The following is a 17,135-nucleotide window of genomic DNA, read 5'->3' as shown; positions in this document are numbered from 1 at the left end:
ACAAACGCTATGCTCTAGTGGCATTGTTGTAGTCTCGTTTGAAGCGGTAGCTGACCTTTACTCACAGGGACGAAAGCTTCAGCGTGACTCTGTTTTTCTGAGTCTGACACTCTGGTTTTGCCTCCACGAAGAAAATGTCAACGGTGGTAGGAGTTGGAATGTTGTAGTGAAGAGAAATCTGGGAAGATGTTAGGCCGGATGTTATGTGGCAGGTCCACTGAGTCGAGCAGGTATGATCCAGTTCTGTGATTCTAAACATCGACTGGGTACTACAAGCTCTGGGTACTCATTTTGTGGACCAGTACCTGTATTGAAGCACACATTGAGCCCTCCACTTCCAGGTTGACTTTTCCTCCCAGGTCCTTCAGCAGCTTCTCGTGGTAGACCAGTTTGTTGTTCTGGTTCACATCAAATACCAGTTGACCACTGGGGCTATTGACCTTGACCGTACTTGAACCCTTTGTGCTGTACACCAGAGAGGAGTAAAGGGCCAGAGCCTGAAGAGCGACCACCGTGTCCTACAACAACGACAGCCCAGTTATCCTCTATGGATGTGATTTTCTACGTCCCAGGAAGATCCCCATCTCCTCTGCTCATACCTGTGTAGAGGAGAAGCCTCCATAGTAGTTCTGCTGCATGGAGAGCCATCTGACGATGCGGCTGGCGTAGCCCAGGTCTTCGGTAGTAGGAGAACCACTGAGTTTGGCGAGCAGAACGTAGGAGCCGATCTCCACTGACAGAGAGCCATACCCCTCATCTGTGCTCTGGGACCAGTGGATTAAGCCCCCTACGCAGGTGACAGGTTCAAATGGGTCAACAGGACCAGACTGCAATGGTGCCCTTCAGAGCTTCTGACTCACCTTCCTGGGAGGAAACCGAATCCAAGTGCTGCAGGAGGAAATCACGAGTCTTCAAGTCTCCAGCCAGAGAGAAGACGTAGGCCATGAGAGCTGTCGTGTAGGTGTTGTTCAGGTTGTTGGTGGATTCTTTGAGGCACATCATGCTCCTGTGGACTGGAAGATCCTGCAAAATATACCGTGAAAATGTTTGTTTGTTTTTTTATTTCTGCGACCATTATCGATCTAAGTTATATAAAAATCTGTCTGTGTTTTCTTCTATTCCTGGACCGGTCCAGCTCTTTAGCTTCTGTCGACTTTAGCACCGTCGAGTACTTACAGTAGCCGACATGTTCATCTCCAGTAAGGCGGCCGTGATGTAAGCGCTGAGCGTCACTTCATCAGAAACTCCACCCTGAGGAGAGGAAGCACCAGTCAAACCATCAGCATCGCCCACATCCAGGGTTGGAATCTCGGGGCGGCCCATTAGATCACCTTCATCCTGTTGTTGAAGAGTTTTCCAGATTGCGCAAAACAGCCGTCTTCTTTCTGTCGGCCCAGCAGCCAGTTCTTGGACTCGTCCATCTTTGTCGGGTCGATGTAGATGAATGCCTTCGCTTTTTCAAAAGATCTCACCACGAAAGCGGTCAGCCTGCGAACAGATTATCATCAGCTCAGGAATCTAGACGTAGCGACCTGAGCAGCCTGACTAACGTTTCTTCTCACCAGGTGTTCCCGTCTCCGATTCCAAATGCGCTGTAAGATCCATCCAGGTGTTTGTAGTTCAGCTGCCTCTGATATCCTGGATAAATTAAGCGCACATTCAGATTAGGATGACAGACATATTCATCCTCCTTGATCCAGCTCCTCACCGCTGGTCAGGAAGTGGATGGCCTTCTTTAAGATGTCATCTGTCAGCTGTTCTGTGCTTCTCAGGTACTGTAGGATATAGATGTTGGGGGCCAGGAGCGCCATGTTCTGCTCCCCGCATCCGTACGGCATCTTCAACAGTCCATCCAGGTTCTGCAGAGCCCGGCCCATGATGTCGCCTGCAGGACAGCCGGGTTGAAGTACGGCGAGCGCATTGATCAAAATGAACCCGTCCGTCTAACGACGTGATAAAACCCATTTGAATGAAGTAATCTGATTACCCAGCACAGATACTAAAGCTCGGGCTGATCCATCGATCGCATTATCAGGAAGTTCTAGTTCGACTTCCTCTTTCAGCACCTCATCTGGAAATAAAACACACACATGAAATCCCGTTTCAAAGGCAGAGATAGAAATATTTAGCATAGAGCAATGGTTCTGATGGCCTTCTAGTGCTCTATGGATAGAACAGTGGAGGGAGAAGGGAACTTTTCTGATACCACAGGCTACCAGCAGGGGGCAGATAGGACGCAATGTCCATTTTTAGTGAAACCCGGATGTGAACTGGACTGACCGTTTGGACACAGCAGCCAGTTATTTATTTTTTTCATCTCCGTCCCTTCGGCCTGAAATTGAAATAAAAAAACAAGGCATTACCTTCTCATCGCCATGACAACGTTTTGCACATGCTGTCAGCTGATGGGGTTTTACCTTCACGACGAGCGACCGCGTGACCGTGTCGATGCGACCTCTCTCCGGCACGCTCACGATCTCGTTGTCACATGACGCGTGTGATGCTATGGCCTCGGCGCTCACAGTTACGTTCACAACGCCTGTAAAGGTGACGAAACACAATAGTTTTATGAGAAATTCAACTGTCTGAGAGCTGTTGATGTGGATCATTTTAACATTGTCATATAGATCAGTCTAACGTTTTTCGATGGCCTTACCCAACACTGAGGGCACCATGGTCCAGCTCAGGGTTTTGCGTTCGCTGCCACACAGACAGGAAGTGTACTCGTTTCCGGACAGAGGTGTGAGGGTATATTCATCTGATGGGGTTGCTTTCACGCTGACCTGTTGAAGACACGGCTCAAAATATTTACAAAAAAAATATAAAAACACAACTACAATCCAGAGAAGATGAGCGAGGCATCGCGCACCATCATGCAAGTGGACTGGTAGTTGAAGACGGTTGCCTTCAGTTCAAACTGCTCGCCGCGGATGATGGAGTACGGCAGGCTGAGCTCCAGGAAGAAGGGCTGGAACACAGTGATCTCGTTCTGGGGAGCTAGGCCGAAACCCTGAGGGGACAAGCAGAACGCCTCCGTCTTCCAGGTGGTGATGGTGTCTGGGACAGTGAGGGGCAAATCCGTCTGTGCAGAGTCTCTGGAGGTAGCAAAGAGGCAACACACAGATTCAGCTAATCTTCAATCACGCAAAAGGAGTTTTCCATGGTGGCTTAATCAGATTATACTTTGCTCAGGTGTCAGAGAATTCAGTTACATCTCACCGAGCCCCTAGTGGACATGATAGGAATTACAGCATTAGCGTCAATATGGCTAGCCACTAGAAGGCGGTGTTTTGGGGACATTTTTATGGAAGCTGAGTAGATCAGAACCTCACCCGACTTCAGCCAGTTTCCACACCCAGGTTTCTGGGAAGAAAGTGCGGACGGTTTTGATTATGCCTCTTCCTGGTGCCGCAGCCATACCGGTTTCCGCCATGGCCATGACACGTGGTGCTGAAAAGCGGTATACTGAAGAAACACCACAACAAGAGTCATTGCCAAAATTTCAGTAATGTACAACTTTCGCATCATTCGTTTTACAAGAGGGGGAAATAACAGCTCACACATCAAGCCACGATGGTACTCCAACCCTTTGAATTTCACACATGATGGCATCTTGATTAGCAAGTTTGTGGCAACCTTCAGACCTAAACTCTGGTAAGCACAGGCAAAAGGAAGTCACGATGAGTTAGAGTTTGCTTTTTAGTGAATATACCACATAGTGTTGAAAGAACGAGACAGCATTTACCTGAAAAACTGAATGAGCGTCATTTGCCTCACCAGGAGGTGGAACGGGCAATATATATCTTTTTTGCCTCACGTGTAAACACGGTTCAGAGTCCTCAATTTCATATGGGATACCAGAAACTGTACTCACAGGCAGCAAGTTAAATATCTGAAAATGAAAATGGAAGCTGAAGCTGGAGATGAACCCTGGCTAAAGCATCTTCACACAACAGAACAAATATCCCTATGAAGAACCACCTTCTAGCTGGTCGGACTGGGCTTCTCCAAGAACCTTAACAAATGTGTCCTGATTAAATTTGGTCCTGGCATTTACCTTGTCAGCGGTCATGGTCTCCCCGGGCTCTAGGATGAGGACGCTCTGGTCAATGGCGCTCACGCCACACAGAGAGTTTGGAAGAGCCTTCACCTTCATGTTGACTTCCTCTCCCGGGACAGCGGAGGTCGGGGAAAACTCCACAGACACCTAACACACAGAGTAGAAGTTTAAAGGAACACACTGTTTCTAACACAAGTAATGAGGCGACAATTTAAATTAAAAGTCCAGCGTGTGAGATTTGGCTCCATCTGGCTAAGAGGTTACAGATCACAAGGACTGAATAACCTGGAATCCACCTCCTCGGCCCTCCTGGAACTTTTTTAATCCAAACAGCAGCCATTTCGTATGACAGTGTGTTAGCTTGGGCTCGTACGGCCACTGACCTTGTTAAGGAAGCATTTGGTCACGGTGAAATCGGCCTTGTGGGCAATCACGTTCTCGCTCGGGAGGATGACGTACGCCATGACCTGCAGGGCCGGTGAAAACTCTGGAGACATTTTCACACTGAAGGATATGCTGCCCTCCGTCACTGAAAGAGAAACGGAACATTGATGTCGGAAAAGCAAAGCACTCAGACTTCCAAAAGACGCTATGAAAAACTGGGGTGGCCTACCGGGATCTTTCAGAATCTCCACCATTTGAAGTCCCTGAGTGATGATCATTCCTCTTGACATAATCTGGGAGAATTTGTCACAACACAGTTGATCGCGATAATCTGAGGAATTTGACCTTTTGTACAGTGTTAGCATTACAGTTAGCACTTGTGTTGAGGGGCATTTTTCTTTGAATTCTGGGTAAATGTTTCTAAAGCGCCCCAGTCGCTGCTCACCAAATATATCACATCCACATTTCCTGCAGTTTCTCCCACGAAGTTGTATCTGATGGAGATGGTCTCCTCTCCATCACACGAAAGAGCTTCCTCCTTTTTGTTCACGACCAAGGAGCTGACAGATTTGGAAAAAGGCAAAGGCGGCTGGAACACGGACACTGTGTGGTGGGCGCTGTCAAAGAATGGTTCCAGGAAGTTACGGTCTTGTCGTACTTCTGAGGCCTGATTGGACGGAAGGTGCTTTTAGAGTTTGTCAAATATGTTTCATGTTTTTATAAATGATTCTATTCTTAAACGTTATATTGATGTCCTCTGTTACTGATTTCATTTCTGGCGTTATGACCAGCAACTTAACATAAACCCGACTCCCAGTGGCCCCTTGTGTGACGTCACTGGGGCCCGGTGATGTGTGATTGGCCCCATTCAGTCACCTACCTTGAGTCTGATGTCCTCTCCATTGAACAGTGTTGTGTTTAATGAGAAAGTGGCAATTCCCTCGGCATCTGTGGTGAGGTTCAGTAGCACCCAGTCCTGCCAGCCTTTAGCATTCAGTAACTGGATCTCCATGTTAGGGACGGGCGTATCGTTGTGGTGAACCGCTTTAATCTGCCGGAAATGAGAAAAGGGGCATCCCATAAAATCACCAAAGCTTCTAGACTCTGACGGCCTTGAAAACCATCTCTTACGCCCACCTTCCCCTCCAAAGTGGATTCCTCATTGTAAATCTTGGGTGTTTCAACAAAGATCAACTTCCCAATTATGTAAGAGAGCTCCACAACTTTCTCCGCTGGAAGTGAAGTTCCTGTGAGGAAAAGCAGCCGAGTTACAGCAACACAACATCCTGAACGAGCAGTAAGACTGGCAAAACTTGCCTGTCCCCTCCTCCTCCACGCTGGCTGTGATGTGGAGGGAAGGGTGAAACGCCTTAGCTTCTATTTTGGTGAAAACCGACATTTTGGGGTTGAATTTGGCACAGCCGGTCTTGTCCGTCTGGATAGCAAAAAACAAAATTGGAGAGTTGCTGAAAGTTTCCCGACAGATTTCTGATTATTGATCACGCTGAAGCCTTTTTGCTGATGATTTTATGAAGCTAAAATTGATGAAAATGCATTTTAGTTCTTAAAAGTCCAGCGTGCGTGCGGTTTGTCGCCGCCTAGTGACGCCATAAAATGTTTGTGTGGTTTTTTTTTAAACTGAATTGATCTCTGAATCTTGATTTCACTCCTCTGCTGTGACCACTTCCGCTCATCTTTCGGCGGAGGTGTTACATTTTTCGATGGCTCAGAACCAGAGTTAATAACACTACACCTGTTTCGCCTCTTTGAAACACAGGACTGGGATCTGATCGGTCAAATAGCTCCTCGGTCTCCGGCAAATCTCGATGTTCACCATCCCCGGCACAGGTTGTCCATACGTGTATCTGTTTGGATCAAAGATTCAGAGGGTAGGAGAGTGGCTGGTAATGGCTAAAAACACAAAGTGGATACAAGAACTTACTTTGCACAGACGTCCATTTCCAGTTCCTCTTTTCCAACGCTTACCTCGTTGGGCGCTTGGAGGCTCACCTTAAATTTTGGGAGGACTGAGGGACAGATGAGTTTTGGTTTATGGGTGGGGGAGGGGGGTGGTGCCAAATGAAAAGCTCTGCAACTTACCATATTTTTCCACCTTAAATCTCTTGTTTACTTGGTTTCTCTTCATCCAAACTGAAATGGTATACCATCCCTCGCGGACCTCAGAGTTGAGGGAATAGGACAGCTGCAGTATTGCCCCGTTAGACGTGGCGTTCAGCCACTGCCCGATCCGGTTTTGTTGAGGGTCCTGAGTGAAATCAACGAGGGAAAAAATTGCAGGAATCTGGAATCTACTTCCAGAATTTACGGGGATGCAGAACAATTAGTGTGAAAATTTCTGTTTTCCTTACCAGAAGTTCGATGACGTCGTACTGGAGGAGAGAAAAATAGAGATAAATGTGAAATTTTCCTAATAATCACAACTATGACAGGATACTTTGACCCTTCATCTGTGCCAGCTGTTTGCACACATGGATCAAACTGGTATCAGAGGTCAAAGGACACAACCTACGCTTTGTTTGGTTTGCCCGATTTCGCTCCTGCAGCTGGACTTTTGCATGGTTTCCACACATCATTACCTAACCCACGTGTGTACTGGTTCAGAAACACCCCCGGGGAACTCACCAGCCCTTTTGCAGGTCTCAGCTTGGTGTCCAGCGTGACGACTCTGAAATGAACTTAGAGGCGAAAAAAACGTGATTAAGCGGATTCTTTCACACAGCCGACCGACCGGTCAGGTTACCTGTTTGACCAGGCAGGTAGATGGGCTTGTCTGTTTGGACGAAGGACTTCAATGGGTAGTATTTGATCATGATTTTTCGTGATTCCGTCAAGGAAAACTGCGCTCCGCGTACAGTGACGATGAGATTGTGGACCTTAGATTTCGACATCTCCGGAGCCTGTGGAAGAAACATGGAAACATCAGAACTGACGATGACCAGAGAACCAATCATGCAAGCTGGACGTTGAGGACCTGGAAGTTTGTGCATTGGTGGAATTGTTTGTCTGAAACTCTCTCAAAGATGACCATTTTGTTGTCGTTGTAGGTGAGAATGGCGGTCATGGCCAAAGACTCGTTGGGCTGCAAGAGACTGGCGCACAGCCTGCTCGTCGATCCAACTTCGATGACGCCAGGAATGGTCACCATGAACTGTCTGCAGCCACAGAAACATACAAGCGTGAAGGTTATCTCACCGACCGAGCACCAAATCTGATGGGCGTAAGAAACCTGGAGCAGGGAAACTCACGGTCCGGCGGCCACGCCATCGAAGAAGACCCAGTTGAGGCAAAGGAGCAGCGTCCACGCGCAAGTACGACCCCCCGGCAGAGCCATGGCTGACTGACTGACAGAGATGAGCTGCGGAGTCCATTAAATAGTCTTTAGAGCCCTGCCCCAGTCTCTCTCTCTCTCTGTCAGTGACATCAGACCTGTGACGTCCCTGCGTTTAAAGTCTGCTCATTATTGGCAGCATGTAAAATTTGAGTGGGTGCAGGTTTCTATCTGTCTGTTAGTCTGTCTGCACACTAACAGAATAATGTCCTCAACTAGCTAGCGTGTTAACTTGCTGTCTGGGTTTAGTAGCTGGTGGTCTTTTAATGCCCGCCAAATAACACCAACGAAGCATGTATAACCTCATATATAACGTTCCTACAGTTGCTGAGCACAAATGTGAGCAGTTAAAGGGCCGCCGATCTTGTTTGAACACAGCTGAACCCGATCCAAGGGTTTGCACAAAATAAATAATGTCTAGGCAGTTAGTTTTCTTTCACCTGAGAAATATGTGTAATCAGCCTGCGCAAACAGTGCGTCCAGTTGCTGTCAGGTCAAAAGTACAAGCGTTGCCTCTTTTGGGAATTGTGGTGAAATATATCCATCTATCTCTCTATTCATCTAGTTATCTGTCTATCGATATATCCATTTAAAAAAAACATACAATTCTATCTAAAGAAAAGAAAGACATGCTCACACAGGGCCTTGCAGTGAGCTGCAGACTCATTTAGGGGTGAACCCTGCCGTCACCCATATATAGCTGGGAGAGGCTCCAGCACCCTCCCTGGGGGCCCCAAAAGACACATAGTGGTCAAGAAAAAAAGAAAATAGCAAACATTGCATTGTCACGTGTATGTAGACTCTAACACTGTCCCACTGCTGATGGTTTTTTCTGTATCTGCAGAGAAGAATGGCAGAATGATCCTCAAATCCAGGCGTTCTGAGCTTGTGATATCGTGCAACAGAAGAGGCTGTCATCGCTGCCAAAGATTTTAAACTAGAGCAATTTTAACATGGTTTTGAACATGATTTGTGTGAACGTTGTAGTTTTATTGTGTGTATGTATCTGTAGCTGTATGTTATGTTGTTTCTTTGACAGTAACTTTGATAGTGAATGCACTGTGTTGGCCAGGTCTCCCTTGGAAAATCAATTTTTAACCTCAGTGGGCGATTCCTGGCTAAATAAAAAATAAAAATAAAAAAGTCCTTAGTTAATAAAGGTTAAATTGAAAGTAAGTGCAAGGTTTTTTTCTTTTCCTTTATTTTTTAAAAATCAATTTAAAAATCAAAACATTTCAATCAATCATTTTTTTTAATTCATGGGCAAAAGTAGGAAATATGGTATCAAAAAACCAAACAAACAGAAAATAACCTGAACCAGAACTAGTTTTTTAAAAATCATTGAGGTAGAAAGTCGATTGTTGTAAATTAACCTTTATCCTAATTTTACTGAAACAGCATTTTTGTACGTACAAACTTAATCTTTAACGATAGTTTAAAATAAATCCCCTCAGCCTTAATCGTGTTATACAGCACTGTATTATCTGTAGTGATGAGTTGATATATGTAGTTGTGTATTTGACAAAATAGTTGAATCAATTTTTGTCCGTGCTGCATCCTGTAACAACACAGGGACACGTCTTTGTTGGTGCTATTACTCTTGTGTTTTAAACAGCATAAGCTGCACATTACAGTAAACCTGAGCAATCAAAGACCAACCAAAGGAGAATCATCTTAGCAGGAAATATCTTTTACATTTTGCCATGGACTGACTCACTGCATCTTCCATTTTGCCACTAAACTGTACTGTAAATCTTTCAGTGTCTATTGTAATAAAAACACAGATACAGTTCTCACTTTGCTTTATGTGTGTTCGATGTGGAAGAGATTGCACATAAAGACAAGATTTTAATAATCTGATGACAGATTGAAATGTCAAATTTTGACATTGGTCCCAGTTTATGAGTACGAGAATGTGGCTCCGCCATGTTTTTACAGTAGCCTGGAAGAGACTAAAAGGCCTAAATACAAACTATGGCGCCCCCTGGATGTATGTTGTTGTCTAAGAATGTTTCCTGTTGGCTGTTGCCAAACACCTTAATGTAAATGATCAAATGACTAAAAGTGAAACTGACAATATTGAATCGATGCACAACTTTACTTCAGGAAGCAAACAAGGAAACCATCCAGAGAGATGATGCCACTTGATTATTTAGTCTGCAAACGAAAGGAAAATGTGTTAAATTTCACTCAAAACACACACTTTTCATACAAAGTGAATATGAGGTCACAATTTAGAATGAAATGTGTAACACAACAGGCACAAACAGCGACAGATGTCAAAGTTAAGATACGTTGAAAGGGTAAGATATGTTAAATTATGTCTGCTAATGTAATGAAAATGTTTGGTGTATTATATTTGCTGTATTATAACTCAATCAACTTACCTACATCACAGGTGACGACATATTCCGTCTCTGCCTGGTCACCTGATAAGAAACAGAAGAATTAGATTAACATAAAAAAATAATTCTAAGTTCAAATTTAAACCTAAACTCATGTGTCATGTCCGACGGAGCAGAAAAGGTCTTACTGGGCTGGTAGTAGTCGTAGATCTTGACCAAAGCTGGTTTCAGGTTCTGCACTGGGACCTCCTGGATCAGGGTTAAAGTGTGGTGGATCGGGGTGTCCTTCGGCAGCTGTTGGAGACAAGACTGAGGTTATCACACGATCTAAGCTGGAGATCAACCGTCACAGCAGATCTTCCTGACCTCAGTGATGTAGATCAGAACTCGGCCCTCGTTCTCGTCAACACGACCCACCAAGAGGGCTTGACGGAGCTGCATGGGGTCAATATAAGAATGTCAGGTTGATGGAGAATAAAGTTCTTTACCCTCAGACAGTTTTACTGAAGTATTAAATCCTCTTGAGCAGCGTGTACTTTACTCACATTCGCCACAGACTCGGGATCGGGAACAAATCCAGACAGCATTGTAACCTCCAGGATGACCATGTTTGTGGTCTGTTGCTTGCCCCTGTATCTGTAACACATCCACAAACGCTATGCTCCAGTGGCGTTGTTGTAGTCTTGTTTGAAGCGGTAGCTGACCTTTACTCACAGGGACGAAAGCTTCAGCGTGACTCTGTTTTTCTGAGTCTGACACTCTGGTTTTGCCTCCACGAAGAAAATGTCTACGGTGGTAGGAGTTGGAATGTTGTAGTGAAGAGAAATCTGGGAAGATGTTAGGACGGATGTTATGTGGCAGGTCTACTGAGTCGAGCAGGTATGATCCGGTTCTGTGATTCTAAACATCTACAAGCTCTGGGTACTCATTTTGTGGACCAGTACCTGTATTGAAGCACACATTGAGCCCTCCACTTCCAGGTTGACTTTTCCTCCCAGGTCCTTCAGCAGCTTCTCGTGGTAGACCAGTTTGTTGTTCTGGTTCACATCAAATACCAGTTGACCACTGGGGCTATTGACCTTGACCGTGCTTGAACCCTTTGTGCTGTACACCAGAGTGGAGTAAAGGGCCAGAGCCTGAAGAGCGACCACCGTGTCCTACAACAACGACAGCCCAGTTATCCTCTATGGATGTGATTTTCTACGTCCCAGGAAGATCCCCATCTCCTTCGCTCATACCTGTGTAGAGGAGAAGCCTCCATAGTAGTTCTGCTGCATGGAGAGCCATCTGACGATGCGGCTGGCGTAGCCCAGGTCTTCGGTAGTCGGAGAACCACTGAGTTTGGCGAGCAGAACGTAGGAGCCGATCTCCACTGACAGAGAGCCAAACCCCTCATCTGTGCTCTGGGACCAGTGGATTAAGCCCCCTACGCAGGCCACAGGTTCAAATGGGTCAACAGGACCAGACTGCAATGGTGCCCTTCAGGGCTTCTGACTCACCTTCCTGGGAGGCAACCGAATCCAAGTGCTGCAGGAGGAAATCACGAGTCTTTAAGTCTCCAGCCAGAGAGAAGACGTAGGCCATGAGAGCTGTCGTGTAGGTGTTGTCCAGGTTGTTGGTGGATTCTTTGAGGCACATCATGCTCCTGTGGACTGGAAGATCCTGCAAAATATACCGTGAAAATGTTTGGTTTTTTTTAAATTTCTGCGACCATTATCGATCTAAGTTATATAAAAATCTGTCTGTGTTTTCTTCTATTCCTGGACCGGTCCAGCTCTTTAGCTTCTGTCGACTTTAGCACCGTCGAGTACTTACAGTAGCCGACATGTTCATCTCCAGTAAGGCGGCCGTGATGTAAGCGCTGAGCGTCACTTCATCAGAAACTCCACCCTGAGGAGAGGAAGCACCAGTCAAACCATCAGCATCGCCCACATCCAGGGTTGGAATCTCGGGGCGGCCCATTAGATCACCTTCATCCTGTTGTTGAAGAGTTTTCCAGACTGCGCAAAACAGCCGTCTTCTTTCTGTCGGCCCAGCAGCCAGTTCTTGGACTCGTCCATCTTTGTCGGGTCGATGTAGATGAATGCCTTCGCTTTTTCAAAAGACCTCACCACGAAAGCGGTCAGCCTGCGAACAGATTATCATCAGCTCAGGAATCTAGACGTAGCGACCTGAGCAGCCTGACTAACGTTTCTTCTCACCAGGTGTTCCCGTCTCCGATTCCAAATGCGCTGTAAGATCCATCCCGGTGTTTGTAGTTCAGCTGCCTCTGATATCCTGGATAAATTAAGCGCACATTCAGATTAGGATGACAGACATATTCATCCTCCATGATCCGGCTCCTCACCGCTGGTCAGGAAGTGGATGGCCTTCTTTAAGATGTCATCTGTCAGCTGTTCTGTGCTTCTCAGGTACTGTAGGATATAGATGTTGGGGGCCAGGAGCGCCATGTTCTGCTCCCCGCATCCGTACGGCATCTTCAACAGTCCATCCAGGTTCTGCAGAGCCCGGCCCATGATGTCGCCTGCAGGACAGCCGGGTTGAAGTACAGCGAGCGCATTGAGCAAAATGAACCCGTCCGTCTAACGACGTGACAAAACCCATTTGAATGAAGTAATCTGATTACCCAGCACAGATACTAAAGCTCGGGCTGATCCATCGATCGCATTATCAGGAAGTTCTAGTTCGACTTCCTCTTTCAGCACCTCATCTGGAAATAAAACACACGCATGAAATCCCGTTTCAAAGGCAGAGATAGAAATATTTAGCATAGAGCAATGGTTCTGATGGCCTTTTAGTGCTCTATGGATAGAACAGTGGAGGGAGACGGGGCCTTTTCTGATACCACAGGCTACCAGCAGGGGGCAGATAGGACACAATGTCCATTTTTAGTGAAACCTGGATGTGAAGTGGACTGACCGTTTGGACACAGCAGCCAGTTATTTATTTTTTTCATCTCCGTCCCTTCGGCCTGAAATTGAAATAAAAAAACAAGGCATGACCTTCTCATCGCCATGACAACGTATTGCACATGCTGTCAGCTGATGGGGTTTTACCTTCACGATGAGCGACCGCGTGACCGTGTCGATGCGACCTCTCTCCGGCACGCTCACGATCTCGTTGTCACATGACGCGTGTGATGCTATGGCCTCGGCGCTCACAGTTACGTTCACAACGCCTGTAAAGGTGACGAAACACAATAGTTTTATGAGAAATTCAACTGTCTGAGAGCTGTTGATGTGGATCATTTTAACATTGTCATATAGATCAGTCTAACGTTTTTCGATGGCCTTACCCAACACTGAGGGCACCATGGTCCAGCTCAGGGTTTTGCGTTCGCTGCCACACAGACAGGAAGTGTACTCGTTTCCGGACAGAGGTGTGAGGGTATATTCATCCGATGGGGTTGCTTTCACGCTGACCTGTTGAAGACACGACTCAAAATATTTACAAAAAAAATATAAAAACACAACTACAATCCAGAGAAGATGAGCGAGGCATCGCGCACCATCATGCAAGTGGACTGGTAGTTGAAGACGGTTGCCTTCAGTTCAAACTGCTCGCCGCGGATGATGGAGTACAGGCAGGCTGAGCTCCAGGAAGAAGGGCTGGAACACAGTGATCTCGTTCTGGGGAGCTAGGCCGAAACCCTGAGGGGACAAGCAGAACGCCTCCGTCTTCCAGGTGGTGATGGTGTCTGGGACAGTGAGGGGCAAGTCCGTCTGTGCAGAGTCTCTGGAGGTAGCAACACACAGATTCAGCTAATCTTCAATCACGCAAAAGGAGTTTCCCATGGTGGCTTAATCAGATTATACTTTGCTCAGGTGTCAGAGGATTCAGTTACATCTCACCGAGCCCCTAGTGGACATGGTAGGAATTACAGCATTAGCGTCAATATGGCTAGCCACTAGAAGGCGGGGTTTTGGGGACATTTTTATGGAAGCTGAGTAGATCAGAACCTCACCCGACTTCAGCCAGTTTCCACACCCAGGTTTCTGGGAAGAAAGTGCGGACAGTTTTGATTACGCCTCTTCCTGGTGCCGCAGCCATACCGGTTTCCGCCATGGCCATGACACGTGGTGCTGAAAAGCGGTATACTGAAGAAACACCACAACAAGAGTCATTGCCAAAATTTCAGTAATGTACAACTTTCGCATCATTCGTTTTACAAGAGGGGGAAATAACAGCTCACACATCAAGCCACGATGGTACTCCAACCCTTTGAATTTCACACATGATGGCATCTTGATTAGCAAGTTTGTGGCAACCTTCACACCTAAACTCTGGTAAGCACAGGCAAAAGAAAGTCACGATGAGTTAGAGTTTGCTTTTTCGTGAATATACCACGTAGTGTTGAAAGAACGAGACAGAATTTACCTGAAAAACTGAATGAGCATCATTTGCCTCATCACCAGGTGGAACGGGCAATATATATCTTTTTTGCCTCACGTGTAAACACGGTTCAGAGTCCTCAATTTCATATGGGATACCAGAAACTCTACTCACAGGCAGCAAGTTAAATATCTGAAAATGAAAATGGAAGCTGAAGCTGGAGATGAACCCTGGCTAAAGCATCTTCACACAACAGAACAAATATCCCTATGAAGAACCACCTTCTAGCTGGTCGGACTGGGCTTCTCCAAGAACCTTAACAAATGTGTCCTGATTAAATTTGGTCCTGGCATTTACCTTGTCAGCGGTCATGGTCTCCCCGGGCTCTAGGATGAGGACGCTCTGGTCAATGGCGCTCACGCCACACAGAGAGTTTGGAAGAGCCTTCACCTTCATGTTGACTTCCTCTCCCGGGACAGCGGAGGTCGGGGAAAACTCCACAGACACCTAACACACAGAGTAGAAGTTTAAAGCGGAACACACTGTTTCTAACACAAGTAATGAGGCGACAATTTAAATTAAAAGTCCAGCGTGTGAGATTTGGCTCCATCTGGCTAAGAGGTTACAGATCACAAGGACTGAATAACCTGGAATCCACCTCCTCGGCCCTCCTGGAACCTTTTTAATCCAAACAGCAGCCGTTTCGTATGACAGTGTGTTAGCTTGGACTCGTACGGCCACTGACCTTGTTAAGGAAGCATTTGGTCACGGTGAAATCGGCCTTGTGGGCAATCACGTTCTCGCTCGGGAGGATGACGTACGCCATGACCTGCAGGGCCGGTGAAAACTCTGGAGACATTTTCACACTGAAGGATATGCTGCCCTCCGTCACTGAAAGAGAAATGGAACGTTGATGTCGGAAAAGCAAAGCACTCAGACTTACAAAAGACGCTATGAAAAACTGGGGTGGCCTACCGGGATCTTTCAGAATCTCCACCATTTTAAATCCCTGAGTGATGATCATTCCTCTTGACATAATCTGGGAGAATTTGTCACAACACAGTTGATCGCGATAATCTGAGGAATTTGACCTTTTGTACAGTGTTAGCATTACAGTTAGCACTTGTGTTGAGGGGCATTTTTCTTTGAATTCTGGGTAAATGTTTCTAAAGCGCCCCAGTCGCTGCTCACCAAATATATCACATCCACATTTCCTGCAGTTTCTCCCACGAAGTTGTATTTGATGGAGATGGTCTCCTCTCCATCACATGAAAGAGCTTCCTCCTTTTTGTTCACGACCAAGGAGCTGACAGATTTGGAAAAAGGCAAAGGCGGCTGGAACACGGACACTGTGTGGTGGGCGCTGTCAAAGAATGGTTCCAGGAAGTTACGGTCTTGTCGTACTTCTGAGGCCTGATTGGACGGAAGGTGCTTTTAGAGTTTGTCAAATATGTTTCATGTTTTTATAAATGATTCTATTCTTAAACGTTAGATTGATGTCCTCTGTTACTGATTCCATTTCTGGCGTTCTGACCAGCAACTTAACATAAACCCGACTCCCAGTGGCCCCTTGTGTGACGTCACTGGGGCCCGGTGATGTGTGATTGGCCCCATTCAGTCACCTACCTTGAGTCTGATGTCCTCTCCATTGAACAGTGTTGTGTTTAATGAGAAAGTGGCAATTCCCTCGGCATCTGTGGTGAGGTTCAGTAGCACCCAGTCCTGCCAGCCTATAGCGTTCAGTAACTGGATCTCCATGTTAGGGACGGGCGTATCGTTGTGGTGAACCGCTTTAATCTGCCGGAAATGAGAAAAGGGGCATCCCATAAAATCACCAAAGCTTCTAGACTCTGACGGCCTTGAAAACCATCTCTTACGCCCACCTTCCCCTCCAAAGTGGATTCCTCATTGTAAATCTTGGGTGTTTCAACAAAGATCAACTTCCCAATTATATAAGAGAGCTCCACAACTTTCTCCGCTGGAAGTGAAGTTCCTGTGAGGAAAAGCAGCCGAGTTACAGCAACACAACATCCTGAACGAGCAGTAAGACTGGCAAAACTTGCCTGTCCCCTCCTCCTCCACGCTGGCTGTGATGTGGAGGGAAGGGTCAAACGCCTTAGCTTCTATTTTGGTGAAAACCGACATTTTGGGGTTGAATTTGGCACAGCCGGTCTTGTCCGTCTGGATAGCAAAAAACAAAATTGGAGAGTTGCTGAAAGTTTCCCGACAGATTTCTGATTATTGATCACGCTGAAGCCTTTTTGCTGATGATTTTATAAAGCTAAAATTGATGAAAATGCATTTTAGTTCTTAAAAGTCCAGCGTGCGCGCGGTTTGTCGCCGCCTAGTGACGCCATAAAATGTTTGTGTGGGTTTTTTTAAACTGAATTGATCTCTGAATCTTGATTTCACTCCTCTGCTGTGACCACTTCCGCTCATCTTTCGGTGGAGGTGTTATATTTTTCGATGGCTCAGAACCAGAGTTAATAACACTACACCTGTTTCGCCTCTTTGAAACAGAGGCCTGGGATCTGATCGGTCAAATAGCTCCTCGGTCTCCGGCAAATCTCGATGTTCACCATCCCCGGCACAGGTTGTCCATACGTGTATCTGTTTGGATCAAAGATTCAAACGGTAAGAGAGTGGCTGGTAATGGCTAAAAACA

At 46.3% G+C, this 17,135-nt stretch overlaps 2 protein-coding genes and 1 long non-coding RNA gene across 4 annotated transcripts in view; 1 reads left to right on the top strand and 2 right to left on the bottom strand.

The window, feature by feature from the left end:
• Positions 1-7,875, bottom strand: part of LOC101069648 (alpha-2-macroglobulin-like) — a 9,318-nt gene extending 1,443 nt beyond the window's left edge. For both annotated transcript variants that reach the window (XM_029844012.1, XM_029844011.1), the window contains exons 1-31: positions 7,711-7,875; positions 7,437-7,617; positions 7,206-7,362; positions 7,088-7,140; positions 6,814-6,834; positions 6,545-6,710; positions 6,387-6,471; positions 6,198-6,309; positions 5,762-5,879; positions 5,582-5,691; positions 5,325-5,495; positions 4,890-5,111; positions 4,674-4,737; positions 4,444-4,589; positions 4,058-4,207; positions 3,746-3,892; positions 3,561-3,651; positions 3,333-3,465; positions 2,870-3,095; positions 2,657-2,783; positions 2,418-2,539; positions 2,281-2,332; positions 1,988-2,071; positions 1,709-1,885; positions 1,563-1,638; positions 1,332-1,488; positions 1,177-1,251; positions 861-1,023; positions 600-787; positions 306-518; positions 66-178 (exon numbers count right to left, since the gene is read on the bottom strand). In XM_029844012.1, the coding sequence (XP_029699872.1) occupies positions 66-178; positions 306-518; positions 600-787; positions 861-1,023; positions 1,177-1,251; positions 1,332-1,488; positions 1,563-1,638; positions 1,709-1,885; positions 1,988-2,071; positions 2,281-2,332; positions 2,418-2,539; positions 2,657-2,783; positions 2,870-3,095; positions 3,333-3,465; positions 3,561-3,651; positions 3,746-3,892; positions 4,058-4,207; positions 4,444-4,589; positions 4,674-4,737; positions 4,890-5,111; positions 5,325-5,495; positions 5,582-5,691; positions 5,762-5,879; positions 6,198-6,309; positions 6,387-6,471; positions 6,545-6,710; positions 6,814-6,834; positions 7,088-7,140; positions 7,206-7,362; positions 7,437-7,617; positions 7,711-7,796 (3,986 nt within the window). In that variant the 5' untranslated portion in view covers positions 7,797-7,875. The remainder of the gene's footprint in view (positions 1-65; positions 179-305; positions 519-599; positions 788-860; positions 1,024-1,176; positions 1,252-1,331; positions 1,489-1,562; positions 1,639-1,708; positions 1,886-1,987; positions 2,072-2,280; positions 2,333-2,417; positions 2,540-2,656; positions 2,784-2,869; positions 3,096-3,332; positions 3,466-3,560; positions 3,652-3,745; positions 3,893-4,057; positions 4,208-4,443; positions 4,590-4,673; positions 4,738-4,889; positions 5,112-5,324; positions 5,496-5,581; positions 5,692-5,761; positions 5,880-6,197; positions 6,310-6,386; positions 6,472-6,544; positions 6,711-6,813; positions 6,835-7,087; positions 7,141-7,205; positions 7,363-7,436; positions 7,618-7,710) is intronic.
• Positions 7,629-9,896, top strand: LOC115251514 (uncharacterized). The gene is made up of 2 exons (XR_003890079.1): positions 7,629-7,773; positions 8,638-9,896. It is a non-coding gene; the product is annotated as an uncharacterized lncRNA (long non-coding RNA).
• LOC115251506 (alpha-2-macroglobulin-like) overlaps positions 9,581-17,135 on the bottom strand; it is a 9,065-nt gene continuing 1,510 nt past the window's right edge. Inside the window, 30 exon segments of the mRNA XM_029844016.1 lie at positions 9,581-9,950; positions 10,181-10,222; positions 10,327-10,432; positions 10,505-10,573; positions 10,684-10,774; positions 10,853-10,965; positions 11,083-11,295; positions 11,377-11,564; positions 11,638-11,800; positions 11,954-12,028; positions 12,109-12,265; positions 12,340-12,415; positions 12,486-12,662; positions 12,765-12,848; positions 13,058-13,109; positions 13,195-13,316; positions 13,434-13,560; positions 13,647-13,718; positions 13,720-13,873; positions 14,103-14,235; positions 14,331-14,421; positions 14,516-14,662; positions 14,828-14,977; positions 15,216-15,361; positions 15,446-15,509; positions 15,662-15,883; positions 16,097-16,267; positions 16,354-16,463; positions 16,534-16,651; positions 16,969-17,080. Of these exon segments, the coding sequence (XP_029699876.1) occupies positions 9,946-9,950; positions 10,181-10,222; positions 10,327-10,432; positions 10,505-10,573; positions 10,684-10,774; positions 10,853-10,965; positions 11,083-11,295; positions 11,377-11,564; positions 11,638-11,800; positions 11,954-12,028; positions 12,109-12,265; positions 12,340-12,415; positions 12,486-12,662; positions 12,765-12,848; positions 13,058-13,109; positions 13,195-13,316; positions 13,434-13,560; positions 13,647-13,718; positions 13,720-13,873; positions 14,103-14,235; positions 14,331-14,421; positions 14,516-14,662; positions 14,828-14,977; positions 15,216-15,361; positions 15,446-15,509; positions 15,662-15,883; positions 16,097-16,267; positions 16,354-16,463; positions 16,534-16,651; positions 16,969-17,080 (3,550 nt within the window). The 3' untranslated portion in view covers positions 9,581-9,945.

The sequence above is a fragment of the Takifugu rubripes genome, chromosome 11 (genome assembly GCF_901000725.2).
Source record: "Takifugu rubripes chromosome 11, fTakRub1.2, whole genome shotgun sequence".
NCBI classification, from domain to species: Eukaryota; Metazoa; Chordata; class Actinopteri; order Tetraodontiformes; family Tetraodontidae; genus Takifugu; species Takifugu rubripes.
Note: the sequence above shows the minus strand (reverse complement) of the source record. Positions and strands in the feature narration are given on the sequence as shown.